Source organism: Monopterus albus, unplaced genomic scaffold (assembly GCF_001952655.1).
Source record: "Monopterus albus unplaced genomic scaffold, M_albus_1.0 scaffold38.1, whole genome shotgun sequence".
NCBI classification, from domain to species: domain Eukaryota; kingdom Metazoa; phylum Chordata; class Actinopteri; order Synbranchiformes; family Synbranchidae; genus Monopterus; species Monopterus albus.
In genome coordinates this window covers 3,227,609-3,246,874 of record NW_018127918.1, presented here as the reverse complement: position 1 = coordinate 3,246,874, position 19,266 = coordinate 3,227,609, and the positions used below count along the sequence as shown (strand labels likewise).

General features: G+C 38.5%; 2 protein-coding genes across 2 annotated transcripts; one reads left to right on the top strand and one right to left on the bottom strand.

Moving 5' to 3' along the window:
* Positions 1–4,088: 4,088 nt before the first annotated feature.
* LOC109959161 (ubiquitin carboxyl-terminal hydrolase 2-like) lies at positions 4,089–12,338 on the top strand. The gene is made up of 12 exons (XM_020598323.1): positions 4,089–4,478; positions 7,850–7,897; positions 8,359–8,482; positions 8,957–9,065; positions 9,210–9,320; positions 9,511–9,575; positions 9,676–9,779; positions 9,880–9,960; positions 10,058–10,136; positions 10,462–10,569; positions 10,679–10,799; positions 11,163–12,338. Exons 1-12 carry the CDS (start codon positions 4,326–4,328, stop codon positions 11,266–11,268), a joined length of 1,209 nt encoding a protein of 402 aa, XP_020453979.1. The 5' UTR covers positions 4,089–4,325; the 3' UTR covers positions 11,269–12,338.
* A 557-nt stretch (positions 12,339–12,895) lies between these two features.
* On the bottom strand, positions 12,896–18,141 carry LOC109959277 (classical arabinogalactan protein 4-like). Its single transcript, XM_020598509.1, has 4 exons — positions 18,113–18,141; positions 17,503–17,628; positions 15,593–16,030; positions 12,896–14,993 (listed from the first exon to the last, which is right to left on the bottom strand). The coding sequence occupies exons 2-4, from the start codon at positions 17,546–17,548 to the stop codon at positions 14,950–14,952; spliced, it is 528 nt and encodes a 175-aa protein (XP_020454165.1). The 5' UTR covers positions 17,549–17,628; positions 18,113–18,141; the 3' UTR covers positions 12,896–14,949.
* Positions 18,142–19,266: the final 1,125 nt, after the last annotated feature.

Genomic DNA, 19,266 nt, shown 5'->3' with positions numbered 1-19,266 from the left:
ATGCTCATTCACAAGCTATAAGACTAGAGCACTCTGACAACCACACTAGTGTTGCTCACAATGCAGTCTTCTGTGCAGAGCTTATTTTATTGCCATAAATAATTATGGCAACATGTTTGGCTACTGCAGAATAATTCAGTGGTTAATGAGTAATTAAAAGTTGCTAAAACAATTTTCACAGTGTAATATGCAGTGTGCTGGGCCTCCAAGGCATGTGCTGTATGTGCTCTGTCATCATCCATCAACTATCAGTAACAGTGTACAAGGAATTTCGATTCCTGGTTGCCTAATTATTTCGGTTGTGCTTCATGATGGGGAAAAAACTTAATTATCACCTGCAAGATGTGGGACTTTATTCATCCCTGAGGGCAGCCTCTATGCTGCCAGGGTTTAAAAAAAAAAATCCTGAGATGAACATTTGAACTATTTGATCATCTCATCCTACCTGGATTCTGGCAGTTGGACACTCAAAAGACACAGTTTAGAAAGATTTTAGTGAATGAATCAAACAAAAACTGTAAAAGTGAGGGGACAAAAATGAGAAAGGTTAGGGGGAGCTGTCTCCTCCATCGCCAGTGGATACGACACCCTTGACACAATCACAGCAATATACGGGATAAGCAAAAGGTGCAGTTAAAGTGATTCAATGTAAAAAAAACTGACAGCAACTACAGCTCTATTGTCTGTGTGGATAAGATGACAGTCAGTGTGGGGCACTTTAAAAGCTCATAATGCATTATCTAATTAGAAAGTATCATTTCATTGCAATATCTTGTCAAATTTTCATTTTTTTATGCTTTATTTCCAGAGTTACATAAACACACACAAAGTGCTTGCAGGGGGTAGGTTGAACTAGTAAACACTGAAAACTGACTTTCTTAACTGTTGTATTTCATAATAATAACGATGGTAGTGAAAGGTCCCTCGCCTTACATTTAAAATGAACAATTTAAATATTCAGGCATCATTTTCTGATGTTATATTTAGCAGCTGGTTTTAATGTGCCATAGCACTGTTCTCTTAAAGAGGCAGAAAACACACTGCTGGCACCATTCAGGTGTTCTGTTGACACAGTGGTGTTGAAAACACTGGTCAAGTGCAAGTGTTCCCATATTCCCTCCTTCTGTGGTGAATGTCACACCTGTTACATAAGTTTGCTGGTATGTGTGTGCCAGTGTATGTATGCCGGACTCTTTGGTAACAGTTGATCATGATCAGTTATTACAAACCCTAAATATGTGTTGCACTTAAATAATTAATTCTTGTTACATTTTCCTACTGCTACTATTTCAGTTTTCCACTATAAAGTTAACACTTGAGACAAATGTTTTTTTTTTTTAAACCAAATACAATGATTTTTTTCAGGTTAATCAGCATTCTAGTCCCAGGCAGTAAAGTGGGTTTCTATCAGCCTCTCAAAGTTTCTGGTTATTGTCAAATTTGGATGCATTTCACATTTTCTTTTTCAGAATAACCACAACTATTAAAATATGAAAAAAACATGTGAATTGCTGCATTGATTTATAATTGATTATCCTGTATATTCACATATTGAGCTTAGAAAAAAGTGTGTTTTATGAGAATGTCAAACATTCCAGCTCATTTGACAACAATCATCCAACTAATCAGTGGCATCTCTGAGGTTTTTTTTGGTGAAACCAACATCAACTACTGCCTTACAACGGCCTTATAAACAGTAAATAAAATAAACAAAAAAAATTAAAGCAACCACAATTTACTCAAAGTAACTCTTACTCAGGTTTTACTCCAGTGAAACCATGTGTAAAGCCTGTCAACCATGTGCAGGTTCATAGGGGTCAATGGTTAACTATGTGAAATAATTAACAGGGCATCACAACAGGGAACTATTCAGTGAGCCCTTCACAGCCTCTTCTAAGAGTGGGACACAACATAACTTTGATGCATGTTGATTTGATCATCATAATAACACACAAAGTAGTTGCAAGGAAGCATGATAGCTCATTTGTTTTATAAGGAGGCTGCTGATGTGCTCTGGCACCAATCTGTGCATTTACAAGCCCCATTTAAACAGTGAGTTGGATGCCTGCATCCATTGGAAGTAATAGGATAAAACCTCGAAGCATTGTCTACATCAAATGTTTATCTACTGTACAATGAAACAAAATGTAGGGCGCTCACATCCAAAATACTTTAGCAGGCTCCATACCAACAACAACCTAAAGGCAAAAAACTGACAAAAAGTTGTCATATGTGAATAAACAACTGAGTGCAAAAAATATGTTCAATTATGAGGTTTGTTCTTGTCAGTGCTTATGTTGGGTTTTCTTGAATATGAGCACTGTTTAAGTTGTCTCCACACATAATGTGTGCACATTAATTGTTTCTATGGTGTGGCAGTGCAGTATGAATGGAATTTCATCTTTGATTGTTACAGTATCTACCATAAGACAGTTACTGGTTGGCATTGCCTTAAAGTTTGCTGTTAATATTCACAATCTCTAGAGGATAGATACAAATATTAGTGCTAATATTATTATTTTATTGTATTATATTATTTATTATATATTATTAGTATTGATATATATGATATTATTACTAATATTATTGCTGACCTGACCTTTCTTCACCACAGTCAAGCCAATGTTCCCCCTTGTACACAGGCAATATAAAAATATAAATAATGAACTACCTCAGGTTTTCCCAATCACATTCATATTGCAAAGGGAATAAAACCGCTTTGACTCAAATGCATTTACTTTTTAAGCTCCATTACAGCTGAGAGTCATCAGTGTGTCATTCCAACAGCCTCTAGGTCTTTTAGTTTTGTTCAGCTAAATTGATATATTGTGTGTAATAAACATATGATTTCAGCTCTCCCCATATGCTGTAATATACACAGGTATAAAGCCTGATTCATTAGCTAACTGTGGTGTTACGTCTCTGAAACAACTAGACTTTGCTCAAGATGTTAATAATCTCCCTGTCACAGTTAAAAGATTAAAGTGAAGGCATAGGGTTGAAGGACCTATAAAGGTTTACAAGGTAGCTATCAAGCTTCTTATCAGGCTCACAGCTAACTGTGTCAAACCAGAACCACAGTCTACAGATTAAAGAACGTCAGCAAGTCTCTCTGCTAGGAGCTAATGTTGGATGGTGGAAATCAGCTGATGGGACTTCTTAATTTTTTGTTGATGGATACAATATTTTTCTGTCCACCCAAATCCCCCATATTCAGTGTTGGCTACAGAAGAAGTGTGATTTCTGTGAAGCAAAGTCTTTAATAAAATAAATAATAAATAAATAAAATAACTGTTTCTTTTGCTATAATAGCACAAACAGGAAACCATTAAAACCATCTTGTCAAAGATATCTGAATGTTGAGAGTAAATTCTGAGCAAAATGTTTCTTGGTTCAACTTATTGTCATTGCTGGATAGACAGATATCAGTGAGTATGTTCACATAGCCCCTCAGCTAAAACGTTATCTAAGGTGTTTCTGCATTATCAGCACTGATATGCTGACTGAAGTGGTGCGTAAAACTCATGCCCTTGACACTAGAACTTTTTTCCATAAAGGTTTAGTTGTCTTTCTGGGTAATTAAATATATTCATTAATTGCAATGGTAGTACACTACTCAAAAAGACCATTCTAAACATATTTTCAAATCTTCATAGTAAAATTACTCAGAAACTAGTATTTAGATAGACCAATGGATAGAAGTGAAGTATTAACACTATCAAAACTACAGTAGTTCTCTACCGTGGACCTCGAGTCTTAATGTAAGTGTTAACCTCAAAATATATGTGAAATGCCAGTGGCCCAATTCAGAACAATATGTTAATCCATATTAATATATTGTGATTATTAATGCATTGGGCCCCTTTGAATGATATTATGTATAGTGAGAATAATATATCATTGGAGGGAACGTAAGGTTACCTATATTTTTTGATCAAACTGACGTACTTTTACTTTACTCTATTCATCTTTTCTTTGTAATGGAGTATTAGTGTTGTGTTTTTCGCAGTTTTAATGTTTCCTACAGCACCTAAAGGCAGCATCAGTCGTATCTATTTATGGTCTCTTAGTGGGAGGGTGCGTTTAGAGCACGCACTAAAAACTCAGGCTACCTCTATGTTTTGCTTAAAAAACGCAGGAGGGCTGTGCACAGGTGTGAGACGGCAGACGGTGACAACCTGCTTATACAGAAGGACGACAAGAGGCTTACCTCATCATCGGTTTATTTCCACTTGACTGCAGCTCGGCAACGAGCTTGTTAGTGGATTTGCCTGTGCATTGGATGACACCCTGCTGTCGGAAGACAGTAATTTAGCAGCGCTACAATGCCGTCTCTGCGACACTCCTACACGGTAACAGTACCGGAGGAACCGGCCGCTTTCTCGTTAGACAGACCGGATCTGCGGCGCAAGGGTTCTTCGTTTTCCCGGTCTGTGCTGGTGTCCACATTCATGGGTCTGATCATCAACCAGGCCAAGGTGAGTCCACGTACTGCACCTCCTGTCTCACCTTTTGTAAAGAATTCTCTTCTTTCACTTCCTACTAACTTTCTAAATAGACGTTTTGTTCTAGTTGTCTAGTTATTAAACAACCTTATGTAATTGTGTGTAGCCTACTTTTTTAAAACAGTTAACATGCATAGAGCGCAAATGCAATCTGATATATGATCACCCATAAATCTGACAATGGCATCATTATATTTATATGTAAATACCACAGCTCCATAAACAGTGATTCACATCCATAGACATGTCATGGTTACTGCAGGAGACAGAAAATAGACAACATACTGTAAGTCGGATCACTGCCACTTTGTCACCTAACAGTAAAGTGTTGAATGTATTTTTGAGGCTGATTATAGCGCGAAAATGTCATTTTGCACAGATTTTAAGAGTATAAAAGTAGGTAAAATCTCAATCTCTTACTCAGCAATGCCAAAGAAATGTTTATAGAGGTCCAGATCTCACCATTTGGCCCTCATTAGCCCATAAATGTTAAAGGACTGGGCAGCAGCTCACACAAACAGGCAGGAGCAAAGTGCAAGGGAGTTCTGAACAGCATTTGGCTGCATCAGTGTAACAATTCTAGTGTTACATTTGTTGCCCAATAGGAAGGAATGCTTCTGATAAGGAATGGATCCAGATCATCTCCACAGTACATCCTGTTATCACACAGAGCTGTCCACAGCCTGCATATATCTGTGTGAGTTGGAGGTGTTAACACAGTGGGAGTGAGTTGGCCTGGGGTCACATTACTTCATCTCCTTGTCTTTGCTAGAACTGTAGGGATACTGTTGGTTTCCATAGATAATCTGTGCTCTTAGCAGTATGCATGCTTGTGTTTACACGACATACACTATCTAATGGCAATTTCTTTTCTTAGTGTACAGTAAGTGATTTTTTTTAATAGTAGTTTTTAGTTCCTAAACAACCAGAACTTCTGCTTTAGTGTTAGCACAGACTGCCATGCTGGCAGGTCCAGAGATGCAGATTGGTCAGTTGATACATCACTTTGGTGCAGACTGAAATATCTCCACAATTAGTGGATGGATTGCCATGAATCTGATGGTCCTCTGACTTTTCACCAGGCAATTATCTAATCAGTTATCAAAATAGTTGCAGATTATTTTTCTGATCAACTAATTGTAAAATAAGATGAAAATCAACTCCATAGCTTTGTTCCCAGTGCATTTTAAGTCATTTTTTTCTAACCAAAATAGATATTTTTCAGCAGATTATCTTCTTAGTACAGTTTCCAAAAAGTAGCCTACTTCTATTTGAATATGGTATTTAGGCCCTTTCCCAGGCCTGCTGCTATGTAAAAGAGATTTATAGTATTCGAGGGAGTGGCGTAGCTGGCACCATGTGTTCGCAGGAGTGTTGCGTCCTTCATTTCATATTCCATGACCTTGATCAGGTATTCAAAGCTGGTTTAGGACATGCCATTCTCTAGCTCTGTCATTGAAGGCATGCCAGCCAGTGGAGGGGGTTGATCAGAGCACAGAGATTACAGTACCCAAACACATCACTTCCTCAGTTTTTCAATAAGTCTTTTAAATCACCAGACACCTGCTGAGCGTGCCAAGCCCCACTGGTCAGTATTCACCAGAGCAGAGCAGCAGACTGGGACTCGCACCATATAATCACTTTCTAATGCTGCAGCAAAGAAGGGAAAGGGAAAGGAAAAACATGAATTCAGCTAAGAAGCCTGTTGATAGTCTCTGTTGTCACAGTTCAACACACAGTTCATGAAAAGCATTTGGAACAACACAACAGTTATCATGAAGTGCTAAACCTGTTCATTTTTATGTGCCATGCCTTATGTGACCTGTAAGCAAATTATTATCTGTTATCTTTCTGCTTAGCTCTGTACTTCAAATCTTGCTTCATGCTTTCCAAATCTGACCTCTGTAACATGGATATAATGCATTTGCAACACTATCAATGCAGTACACTAGACAATTAAATTGAAGTGTCCACTTTTTGTCAGAGGTATATTCATTTTTTAGCAGTAGCAAATGAACAAAAGAGAAAGTAAAACTCAGTATAATTAAAAATGAACTACAGGTGTCTGATGCTGCTGCTCAGGTTACAGTTTGAGTGCTTATATATTTGCAGCTGTGCCTCCATTTCTGCTTCTGTCAGTGCGTTGCCACCTTGACGCTGTTATTTCCACATGCAGCTCCGCAGTCGTCAGCAGAGGTGTTCGTGCATGACAGTGCTGACTTGCTCTGAGTTATCATGTTACACAGTGACTATGTTCCCTCACTCAGGATGAGCTACAGGTCACAGTTTGTCACCTGTTCAGACAGTGACTGCATATACAGTTCTTGTGTAGCTGGTATAGAAAGATGGAGGTTAAAACTGGTCTAAACTCAATTGAAATGTGACAAACCTTTATTAGACATCTGGGTGATGGCAGTCAGCAGCGCAGCAGTCTAAAACCTAGAAGTAATGCTTTGAATAGCTGTGCAATGATTTTCTGAATCCTGCATCATCTGAGCCTACAGGTCATAAAAACTGCAGTACCAGTGGCAACTGAAGTAGTTTATCCTTAACCTGGACGGTGATGTGAAACCTTTTGCACAAACAACTTGACACCATGTTGTGCGGATACTCGGTAGAGCTCTTCTCTCTAGTCTGTATCACATGCTTTTGTGATGTCACTGTTGTCTGAGTGGTGACTGGTGGGCTCATCAGTACAGAAAGAAGTCGGGACACACTGTGGATTTGCATCAGAGCATGTGATAGCCACCATCAGCAGTGCAGTCTTGCAGTGCTACTGTACAATGTGACTGTCATATGGTATGTGTTGCATAAATACCACACAGTCTTTGAGGCTTATTCACACTTGCGGAATGTAACGAGGTTGCTGTTGTACAGTGGCGTTGTCATCCGGGTACCATGTACAGTCTTATCTGCTGGGTTGTACAGGTGGCTACACCGATAAGGAAGAGAACAATATGGGCACTTGTAGAAAATTGCAGGCTCTTCCTCACCTGATCATCAGCCCATACATCGAAAGTGGACCAATATTTATGTTATTCTTTTGCAAATTTATTGGCACGGTTGTCAATGAAATGGGCAAAAAGCGCTTAAAAATGTATTTATCAGTTTAGAAGATCCATCTACTCAATCAGCTTGAGGTTTTGTAGTCTGCTCACATAATTCCCTAAACCCTTCAGAACTTTGATATTTGAACCAATTAATTATAGTATGGCATTCTCTAACTTCCTGTGGAGTGTTTCTCGTGCAGTATAATGCCTTTACTCACAGATATGTTGGGAAATGACTAGTTTAACTGGTAAAGAAACTAAAATTTCTTCTCTCTTTTTATTTTTTTTAAACAGAATAAAAGTCCCCAGGGCCTGGTGGGACTAAGAAACCTAGGGAACACAGTAAGTCCCTTTAACCTTCTTTGTGGTCTAACATAGGGTGCATCTCATGTCTCTTATAAGATCATTCCTACATCCTCAGTCAACCAGAACAACTTCTGGGTCTCTTATATATCAACTCTGAGGACTGAGGAGGGTGCTGAAGGAGCTATGACCGAGGATACATGAGGCCATCCTTCTTGGAAGTTTTTGTGACCTGACACACCTCTTTATCAGAAATTATTTGGTGATTGGATCCTGAGGAATGGATGTCTCGTTGTTAGTAACAATTTTCCTCAAGTCCTTTCTCCTCATGTTTTCCCCAAATCTTATGTGTGACTACAACATAAGGAAAAGATGCAAGTGAGAGAAACAACAGTGCTTATAAGCGACATGGGATGTACCCACACAGTACACCACTTTGACATCCTGAAACCTCCAATGTACCCTGTTTGTTTTTTTTTTTTGTCCATTGTGATTTCCAGTGTTTTATGAACTCCATCGTACAATGTCTGAGTAACACTCCGGAGCTGAGAGATTACTGCCTGAGAAACATCCATCGCACAGACCTCAACAACAACTGCAGGGATAACGCTGCTCTCATGGAAGGTAGAAGGACCCACTGAACTACTAAACCACTCGTTAGCAGCGTAATGTGGAGCTTTGTCTCACACCTTGTCAAAAATGAGTCAATGTATGGCTTGACAGTAGGTCACATACTCATATTTTTAGTTTATATGTAGCCTGCTTTATCCTCTCTAGTCTTAAACTACATGCATGTACTGCTGTGCTGCACTGACACTCTGCTAAAGATATAACAACTGATCACTAAAAGGCAGGGGACATGAACCAGATCAAAATGATAAAAATACACTCGGATTCCTAACTAAACCCACTTAACTGCAATCAGTTCAGAAGGCTGCCATTTTTTGTGCCACAGTTTTTTGTTTGTCTATAATTGGTACAGAATAGTTGCCTCACCTAGCATGGTATTTCTCACAAGTTGCAGATATTTTTTTTTTTTTTAATAATTGTGGTCTCATGTTCTTTCTGTCCTTCTCTTCCCTTCGCTGGCTGTCTCAGAGTTTGCTAAGCTGACTCAAAGCCTTTGGTCATCTGTGAATGAGGCCATCAGTCCTTCTGATTTCAGGAACCAGATCCAAAGATATGCTCCCAAATTTGTAGGTTGCAAGTAAGTCCTGCCTATAATGCTTTTCATTTAAATTCACTTAATGCAGCTCAAAAATTAAGTAGTAAATTCAGTAAGTAAAACTAGTAAAATGCTAGTTAAAATTGTGCGACTAAAGTACCGGTTTCTCTGTACGTGTCTCTGCAGTCAGCAGGATGCCCAGGAATTTCTGCGTTGCTTATTGGACGGCCTCCATAATGAGGTGAACAGAGTGACAGTCCGTCCTCAGGTGTCTGCTGAGGACTTTGACCATCTCTCGTGAGTTAACACACCAGGCGCCTCTTGCCTCTGTCCCAAATAAGTCACTCATAACCTGCGGTGTCACTGCTGAAAAACACTGCTGTATGCCTGGCTGCAGATATTTTGTGGCTATATGGATGTTTCTGAACGATGTATTCCAAAGTACCTCAAACGTGTGAAAAATGGGAATGTTTTTTTTTTTTGACAGGGATGATGAAAAAGGCAAACGGATGTGGAATATGTACTTGGAGAGAGAAGACAGCAAAGTAGTGGGTAGGTGATTTTTGGGTTATAGCTGCATAATGACCTTAAATTGTCCTTGAATTTATAAGTGCATTAAATGTAATTCTTTATCCTTTGTTTCCACCTTTAGATCTATTTGTTGGACAACTGAAAAGTTCTCTAACCTGCTCAGTTTGTGGCTTCCGCTCCACCATGTTTGATCCTTTCTGGGACCTATCCATACCTATTGCACAGGTCAGCACACACAACCATCAAGATTTTTTTTTAAATTAGCATTGGCTATGCTATAAAATCTCGTACCTTTCTTGACTGGATGTACTGTGCATCTCCACAGAAGAGCTCAGGTGAAGTGACACTCAAAGACTGCTTGAGACTCTTTACAAAAGAAGATGTGTTAGATGGAGAGGAGAGACCTGTAAGAAGCCTCAAATAAATAACATCACATTTCTTTGTAAATCTGATATGTGGACTATACAGCAGCATCTCACTGCTTCTCTGTGCTTCTCTCTCAGACATGCAACCGATGCAAAGCCAGAAGGAAATGCACCAAAAGATTCAGCATCCAGAAGTTTCCTCAGATCCTTGTACTTCGTATCCTTTTCCTTACATCTTTGCACCCTTGGTTTAATACTTGTACCATGCAGGTACATTTCTTGCTAATATATTAGCATACACTAAGTCAGTGATCTTCCAGAAACATATGGATATTTTTTGTGAGCCAGTGTCCAGCTTATTACAAAAATATCTGCACCCAGTATGTGCAGATGTTTGACTCCAACATCTAAGTAATATTACATAATCATTATGAGTAGAATACATTCGTAAGGCTGAAATATTCTATATTTTTATATTAGCAATATAGTGATGAACCCTCAGAAAACCAGGCATCTGTTCCTTGACTCTCTGTTCCTCTCAGACCTGAAGCGTTTCTCCGACTCTAACATCCAAGCCAGCAAACTTTCCACTTATGTCAACTTCCCCCTCAAAGAGCTGGACCTGCGGGAATTTGCCTCAGAGAGCAGCGGTGAGTCCCCAGCAGAGACGAAGACAATTTGTGTACTTTCCAAGGTCAGCTGGATTTAATGAGTTCTGACTACATTAGGGCTGATTGACAGTGTTGTGTCTCCCTGCAGAGCGTGCTGTGTATAACCTGTACGCAGTATCCAACCACTGGGGAAACACTTTGGGAGGCCATTACACAGCATACTGCAGGAACCCTGCGCTGGGGGAGTGGTACAGCTACAACGACACCAGGTATCAGCTCTCACATTTACTCATGGATCATCATATTACCTCACATATCATCTTATCCGACTGGCACAAAGCTGTGTAGGCAGTTATACTCTACTGTGTGTACCTGTTGTCATGAAAACGACCTCATTTGCGCTGTATAAAAAGGTGTATCAGCTCACAACTGAAATGTGCAGATTGGTGTATGTATGTGTGTACATGCCTGTGTGTGTCTGTGGTTGTGAGCAGTGACAGTATGATTATTTTTATACCAAATTTAATAAAGAATATGTAATTAAAATATATGAAAATCCTACCTGCAAACAAATAATGTTATAACTAGTGTGTGTGTGTGTCTGTGTGTCTGTGTGTGTGTGTTCTGTGCAGGGTGAGCCCAATTTCCTCCAGCCAGGTTCGCAGCAACAACGCCTACGTCCTCTTCTATGAGCTGGCCACCTCCCCACACAGCAAATATCAGACGTGTCGGCTTTAGACTGTGGAGGAGTGATGAGCTGGGCCTAAAAATGAGTTTGACACTGCCTGCCAGGAGAGAGCTCACCCTAGTGGAGAGAGTCCTACTTTACCATTACAAACTGTGAATTCTCAACACAAAGCCAAGCTGCTGAGGGGACAGCCACCTGTTGACGTTCATCTTAATGCAGTTTTGAGAGGAAAAGGAAACGCATTTGAATGTGAATGTGCACATGTGCAAGCACATTTGAACTTTGTGATTTCAAGCCGAGCTCAATATGTTGAGTAGAACTGAACTGACACTGGGAAAAAATTACTTCTACTGTCAAAAGGTTAAGAGTCTTGGTTTAGCTGTCAGTCAAACCTAAAATGCCTGTTTGGAGTACGAGATCTTTTTCGTGGTGTACATGCAGCTGTGGACTCTGGCTCTAGACTATGTTTTATAGTTTGATAGTTTCTGTATTTTTTTGCAGTTTGAACATGGACTATTAACCCTAAGTACATTATTAAGTGAGGACACTGTAGAGACTTGAATAGTGTCACACACACTGACTGCAGGATATAAATTATGCTATTTAAATATGATACCAGCAAGTGAAAGTGTGTACTGTACTGTATTTCATTTTACAAAGCCTTATGGTTTTCTCTTGTAACAGTGGAAATCCACTAACAGAAAGAGGATGTTCTACGTCAAAGCAAATTTTATTTTTGTAGAGTATTTATAGGCAGTACCATGAATATGAAAAAGGCAGACATACCAAAGCAGCTGTGCAAAAAAAATGCTTTAGCTATAATTTTTCTTGCAATACTGTTGACAACTTTACATCTAAGTCACTTTAGCGCCTATAAATTATTGAAATTCAGTGTCAACTTACACAGAATCATGTGTTAATTATTTTAACCCATTATACAGTCAACCATATGAGCCAACAGAAATCATATTCTATGTAGACAATCAACCAGTCCACCTGGGCCACCTGGGAGCAGTAGCACAAGCTAAAACACAAACATATTATCACCTTTGTAAAGCTGTTATGGCAAATGTTAGACAAACCGTAACTATAACTGGTCATTCGTGCAGCATTAGAGATGCATTCAACATTAAAATCTTATTATATATATATATATATATAATTTCACCTAGAAGGTTTGTAATCTATTTGAGAGCTGCCACCAGTGCTGCATGTAGGCAAGTTCTTTGTATTAAATAACAAACTGGCTGTGAGTGTGCACTGCCTGCTGTGAACTTCCAAATGAGCAGATTAATGGTCAGAATTTGACCTACATAAAAGGAGGCCATCTGAAGTAGGTGCTTGTTTCACACTGGACCCACTAGGGGGGGCTGTTTACAAGCTCAAAACTTCAAGATTCAAGATTTTTATTTGCCATTTATGCATAAACAGACAGTCTAGGTATATATGAATTCTTGTGCAGCTCTCCTTTGGAGTCAGGTAAGCAGTCAAAAGCCAGAAAGAAAAAGTTGCATAAAGGTGACAAAGCATTAAAACCACAATACACAAATATAGGGTAATAGTATTTCCTACAGTGAACTTCTGGGCTTTCTTCACTGTGGCAGCTGTGTGCAGTGACCAGCTCAGGTCAGATGTCACCTGCAGGCCCAGGAACTTGTGGCTGTCAGCCCTCTCCACCTCAGTCCCTTTGAGGCAGCAGAGGGAAGGGGTTCTTCCTGAAGTCTACTATTATTTCTTTTGTCTTGTTTGTCTTGCACCAAAACGTGTTTGTTTCACCACACCACTAGGAATTGTCCATCATCTTAGTTCAGGCTGAAATATCTCAACATGTTTTACAAGGGATTGCTATGATTTTTTTTAAACATGTTTCTGAGAGGACGAAGGCAGCTGACTTTGGTCATTAATGTGGTAATTTGGCACCTTGCTCTCAGAGTGCCACCACCATGAGGTTGCCTTTTTAATATCTCAACAAATATTGGTAAGTCCTATGTGTTGTTATTATTGTGTCTCTATCCAGAGTCCCATAGGTAGTAATAATGTTATAATCTAGACACTGTATACTAATGTTGATAGTGCAATGTTTTGCAGTTTTATGTACAACAACTTCATGTACTTTATAATATTTTACAACCAGAAAATGATGAGCTGTAGCCAACAGATTTCACTCAACCTGTGACAACAAAGTGCTCCCAACTTCAAATTAGAAAGTGTCAAAAAAGCAGATAAAATATTTATTTCTTTAACTTTTCCTCAAAGCGGTTGCACCACTGTCCACACTTTATTATTTTCTGATGATGTACTGTATTTGTAGATGTTGATACCAGAAGGCTGTTTTTGTATTAATCTTCTGAAGAAGCGAAGTATATCTGTGCTCATCTTAAATCTGAGTTTAACACATGTATGACTAATTTGGAAGAAAAAGTAAACAAAAGAACAAAAAAGCTCATATAAGATAAGTCATTTTAGCAAACACACAGATAGGACACCCCCTCACTTCAGCATGTAACACAGACACATGCACACAGTCCCTCTGGCTCATGTGTGCACTATATAGTCTGATCACGAGCTGAGGTCATTAACAGTAATTTACCTGCATGGGAGTGATGTTGTATTCAGTGTTATCACCAAGAGTTGTTGACACTTCCATAGCTACCATAAAACATAGAGACCAGCTTCATGTGGGCTAAAGTCCACTTTAAAGCTATGGGAGCCTGGCTCATGTCAGTAAATTTTCTCAGATTACCATACTAGCATGTTAGGCCCAAAATCTCTGATAGATTGATTTTTTTTTTTAAGTTATACTTCTCTTTCATTTTACTTATCAGTTGTTACCAATCATATTATATCCCAGTCTGTAGCAAAGTCTTTGCCATACCCCTAGCAAAGCCACACTGCATGTTGACTCAAAATCCACTATTAAAGGTGAATGACTTCGCACTCTAATGTTTCTTAAGAATTACTCTTAAGCTCCTCTAGTCAAATATAATATGATGAATTAAACACAACTAGCCTACATCTAATGTGACTCTGGTGAGGTTTATGAAACATTTTAACCTATTTTATCTCATTATTTTGGCTTTTCTGTTCCAAATTTATGGTTCGGTCTTATCTCTCTTATCAGCTCTGTTTTTAGCAGAAGCTCACAGCTGTCTTCAGTAGTGTAGCAGTAAAGCTGTAAAATAAAAACCACAGGATGTTATTTGCTTAGTATCAAATTGTAGGCAATGTTTCTTACTTAAGTCCAGTTAATTATAAGAAAATATTACCATCAACATTCAAAACTGCTCAAAAACCAGGCCTTATTTTAAAAAAAAAGCAAATGTATGTATTTTTATATATTGACGTCGGTCTTATTTATTTGTGAAATCTCAGTTACTGCACATGTTTCAAGAATACAGTATCATTTCTGCTACAAAAAATTACTTATTACATCTGGTTAATTATGGCCTGTCCAGGGTGCACTCCACCTCTCTCCCAATGTTGGCTGGGATTGGATGTAGTTTATTATTATTATTATTATTAATAAACAGAATTTTTGTCTTTTATGCCTTCCTACTGGCCCATGACATCATCTTCTAGTATATAGGCAAATGGTTTTACTCTGATTTGGGCCTTTCAGGTTCTTTTCATTGTCCAGTTACATCAAAATTGAATCAGTTTGACTTCATCATGGAAAATGTTTTATCTTACAACCCTTAACCATTTAGTTCCTTGTCTGACAAGACCAGGTCTCAGACCCTCCCGGTGTACTTCAGCACGCCAAAGATGCCACCACCTGGAAAAAAAGGTAGATTCTCTTCAGTGTTCATTTTAAACAGTACTTTGAAGCAGTGACATCTGACTAGAGCCCTTTCGCCCCTGACTATTTTTCAGTTTTACCAACAGTAAGAAGCTCCTCGCTTGTCAAGGTATTTTGAATTTTTGGGACAAATGTGTCCTCAATTACCACATTCAAGTCATTTTGTGTTTTTTGTTTTCTTATTGTTTCCTTGCCAGTATGCATATGTTTGCTGGCATATAATATATTGTTATATTTATTATTATTAAATACGACAGTATTGTTAGAGATATACTATGTTTGCTGTCTCAAAATTATGGTTTTATGTCATAATTTTGATGTAGCAAGTCAAATGTTCGATTTTTCAGAATCTTGAATTAATGTCTCATCATCTCTTGATAGGATGATATGGATAATGAGATTTTCATTAATGCAGATGCCGTCCATAAGGGGACAGCAGTTCCAAGAAAGCTTTTCTAGTGCCTGTCTTGTCTGGTATCAGATGTTATGTCCTTGTTAATGGATAACAGGACAATATTTATTGGTGAAGTAGAAATGAGGTTTTATGTAAGGGTGTGCTTATTTACTGTACTCACCAACTGCAGCCACACCAGCAATAGAGCCGATAGTAATACCAGCTATGGCGCCAGATGAAAGTTCTTCTGATGAACCTCCTGCCACAGGCCCAGTGTTAGGGGTTGATTGGTTTACAAAAGCAGTGCTTGTGCCTGTGGACTGGCCAGTTGTGTTTGTGGCAGATGGACCAGTTGTGTTTGTGGCAGATGGACCAGTTGCGCCACTTGTGGGTGCGATGGATGGACCAGTTACGTTACTTGTGGGTGCGATGGACGGACCAGTTACATTACTTGTGGGTGCGATGGGCGGACCAGTTGCGCCACTTGTGGGTGCGATGGGCGGATCAGTTGCGCCACTTGTGGGTGCGATGGGCGGACTAGCTGAGGTTTGATCAGTGGCAGCAGCTGATGGATTTACTGTTGTGGCGGTTTTCACATTCTGCACCCCACACAGTATTACTATGTAAGTAAAACCAAAAAGAATCATTACAATTTTCCACATACAATATGATAACACATCAATAAATGCTTTCAACTTCTGAAATATCAAGATCTAAATTCCACAAATGTAGCTATACAAAAGTACTGACTTCATCTCAACTTTTATTTTTATAAAAGTGTTGCATGTGTTGTTCATAATTTTTTTATTACATTCCACCACCACAATATGTGTCAGGTTTGCCCGGCTGCACCTTCCTCTCTTCCTTTTCTCACTCTAGTTTTGCTTCCTTACCCTGATCACACTATCTGACACACCTGTCCTATTTCCCCTAATCATCGCCAGCTGCACCTTATTAGTTTCCTCCCTACTTATACCCTGCTCACCGTTCACTCCCTTGCCAGTTCAATCCCTATTTTCAGGTCCTTTTGTTCGCCGTTTCTTCTAGTTTGCCAGTTATATCGTCTTTTGATCCATTACGTTTTACCCCTTGCTCCTGCGTTCTTTTTGTCTTCGACTACGGACCTCTCCTCCGGGAAAAACTGAAATATCACATGGTCATAAGTATTCAGACCCTTTGCTGTGACACTCATATATTTAACTTAGGTGCTGTCCATTTCTTCTGATCATCCCTGAGATGGTTCTACACCTTCATTTGAGTTTAGCTGTGTTTGATTATACTGATTGCACGTGATTAGGAAAGCCACACACCTGTCTATATAAGACACCCAGTTATTCCTCACCATTCAGCACCTATCTGTTTATTGCACTTTGACTTACACTATAAATAAATCTGTCACTACTTGCACCGAAGCCAGCTACCTGGGTCCGTCTTTATTGCTCGTTCATTTCCGTGTCCGAGCTTCCCTAACAAAATGATGTGCCAACAACATGAGACGGATTTGTCCTTTGTTAAAACAAATGAAAACTCACGCCATCAAATGAAAGGCTAGCTAAGTATGAACGCTTTGGGTAAGGTTGGCCTTAGAGTTGCCCAGCCAATAAAAAATTTAATACACTACTAAAAAAAAAATCATACTTGGCATTAAAACGTAGCTCATGGAGTTAAAGGTTCAAATGTCCACCATTACCCACCCTTCACATATTTACTTTTTACTCCCCCCTTTCAGTTTATTGCACAGGACATACTGCATCTTCATCCTGGGACATCATGGTGACTTTTATGATTTGTAAGGAAAGCATTACTCAGGAACTCTAAGTTATCAAAGTCCATGTCCCTTATTTAACATTCCAATGCAAACCTGATCATTAAGCCTATCTTCATCATTAAAAAGTAAAATCCCCACGAACATTAAAAAACCTGGCAACAAATTTGTTCTTAATAATGACTTGTAAAGCACTAGTATGTAAATTATTACCTTTAATAATGCATTAGTTCAAATTAAAAAAAACTCTGAAGTGAACCTCATCAGGACAACGTACCAAGAATTATTTAAAAAGTCTGTATAATAAATATGGATAATATTTTTACCTGCGCCAAGAAAGCAAAGGGTCATCCTAGGAAGATTTGGTTGCATTGTCACAGAATAATGAGTTAGTGCCACAAAAACGAAATAAACCAGGGTCTTTAACGTCAATCTGTAAATGCTGAGATGTGCTGAAACACAGAAGTACAAACATACAGACAGAATTAATTTCTCTCAGAGCTCACATGTAATAAGTCCTGCTCCCTATGTACAACATTAGATTAGATATAAATTTCCTCAGTGACAAACAGGAAATTTAATCTTAGCCTGCAAATCATATTAATTATACCTAAAATAAATTCAAATTTAATTTATATTAGTGGTTTGTCAGATCATGCCATTCTTGTTGTATAACATGTATACCATATCACTGTTTTTCACACATATAATAAAAAGGTTTAAAAAACCTCCCTAGCTAATGTTTTTGTGATCATTTCAGAGAAGTCATTACAACCCATCATTTTTTTCTACATAGAATTTGTTTTTATACAAACAGGTGCAAAAGTCATTGGATTTTCAAATGATGTGGTTATGAGATTGATTTATTTATCATTTGTGAATTATTTTTTCAATACAGCTCTAAGAAAGCCTCATGAAGAATGTTATATCACTCACCCGAGAGGCTGCCAACGATGACTTTCTTCTTTTCCTGTAAGACCAGAGGATATTCTGAGATACCTGCTTTTATGATCCCTTCATTATGCCCTCCCACCATCTCCCTCCCATCTCTATGTGCGTATGTGTTAATGGTGTAATACATCACCACTGTTTCATAGTTTTAAATACTTACCACATATTATATTATTATATTATATTTCGTTTTTATGGCTTAGTGACAGCTAAGCTACTTACAAAGTAAGCTACAACTACTAACTTTGAGACAGAATTGTACTTACCCAAATAATGAATAACAAGACACCTCATACAAGCTCCTAGGTTATAGAAATACTTATTGAGTCTAATTACAGTTGTTTGCACTGTTTCCTATAACTTATCCTTGCGTCTACAGCACTAGTAAACCAAGCCAGCAAGACCCAACAGGCAACACGGCCTGGAGAAAAAATGGTTACTGTCTGATTGTCCCTTGGTTTGTTTAGTTTGGTGAGCTGTTCAGTAGACTGTGCTGAAAACACAGTCACCATGGCACAGCAGCATGTAATGGAATGGAACGGTTTGGAAGAGTCTGAACCACCACTGTTTCTAAGAGACTAGTTAGTACATGAGGTATGATTTTCAGTCCTCTTTAAAGAAAAGTTTGATATTTGGGGAAATATGTTTATTTTTGTTCTCAAATTTAGGTTACAAGGTTAAGGACAACAAGAAGGTTTGAGCCAAATCTGCCTGAGAGCCCTCTAAAGCTCATTTATTAACATTATGTCTTTTTTAATGCATGTAAAATCTGAAGTGTTAAAACCATAATTCATCATTTCATTGTTTTTGTTTAGATCAAACAAACAAGCTATAACTCATCTCATAATCCAGGCAGCATTGCTTTGAGACAAGCCTTTACACGGCTCCCTGTGTACTCACAAATGACTTTTTTTCACAAATGCAGTAGTGCTCTCTAAGACCTGTAAACAGACTTTGGTGTGTAAAATTGGTGGCGTTCCCTTAAAAGATGATACTACAAGAGTAGACACCATACTCCAGAAAAGCAATCTCTACATCTGAACAATATCTTCTTAATATAATCTTTACACTGTAGTATAACTGTTGAACCTGAAGGGTTTTCCTAAAGGTGCCATTTGAATGAATGGAACTCTCACCTG

Excerpts from the sequence above, each read along its gene's own strand:
- LOC109959161 (XM_020598323.1), top strand. The coding sequence starts at position 4,326 with ATGCCGTCTCTGCGACACTCCTACACGGTAACAGTACCGGAGGAACCG. Across the intron at positions 9,576-9,675 it reads AGAAGACAGCAAAGTAGTGG|ATCTATTTGTTGGACAACTG; the intron begins GTAGGTGATTTT and ends TTCCACCTTTAG. Across the intron at positions 9,961-10,057 it reads TAGATGGAGAGGAGAGACCT|ACATGCAACCGATGCAAAGC; the intron begins GTAAGAAGCCTC and ends CTTCTCTCTCAG.
- LOC109959277 (XM_020598509.1), bottom strand. The coding sequence starts at position 17,548 with ATGCAACCAAATCTTCCTAGGATGACCCTTTGCTTTCTTGGCGCAG. Across the intron at positions 16,031-17,502 it reads CCTTTGCTTTCTTGGCGCAG|TAATACTGTGTGGGGTGCAG; the intron begins GTAAAAATATTA and ends TTACTTACATAG. Across the intron at positions 14,994-15,592 it reads TGCTGGTGTGGCTGCAGTTG|GTGGTGGCATCTTTGGCGTG; the intron begins GTGAGTACAGTA and ends CTTTTTTTCCAG.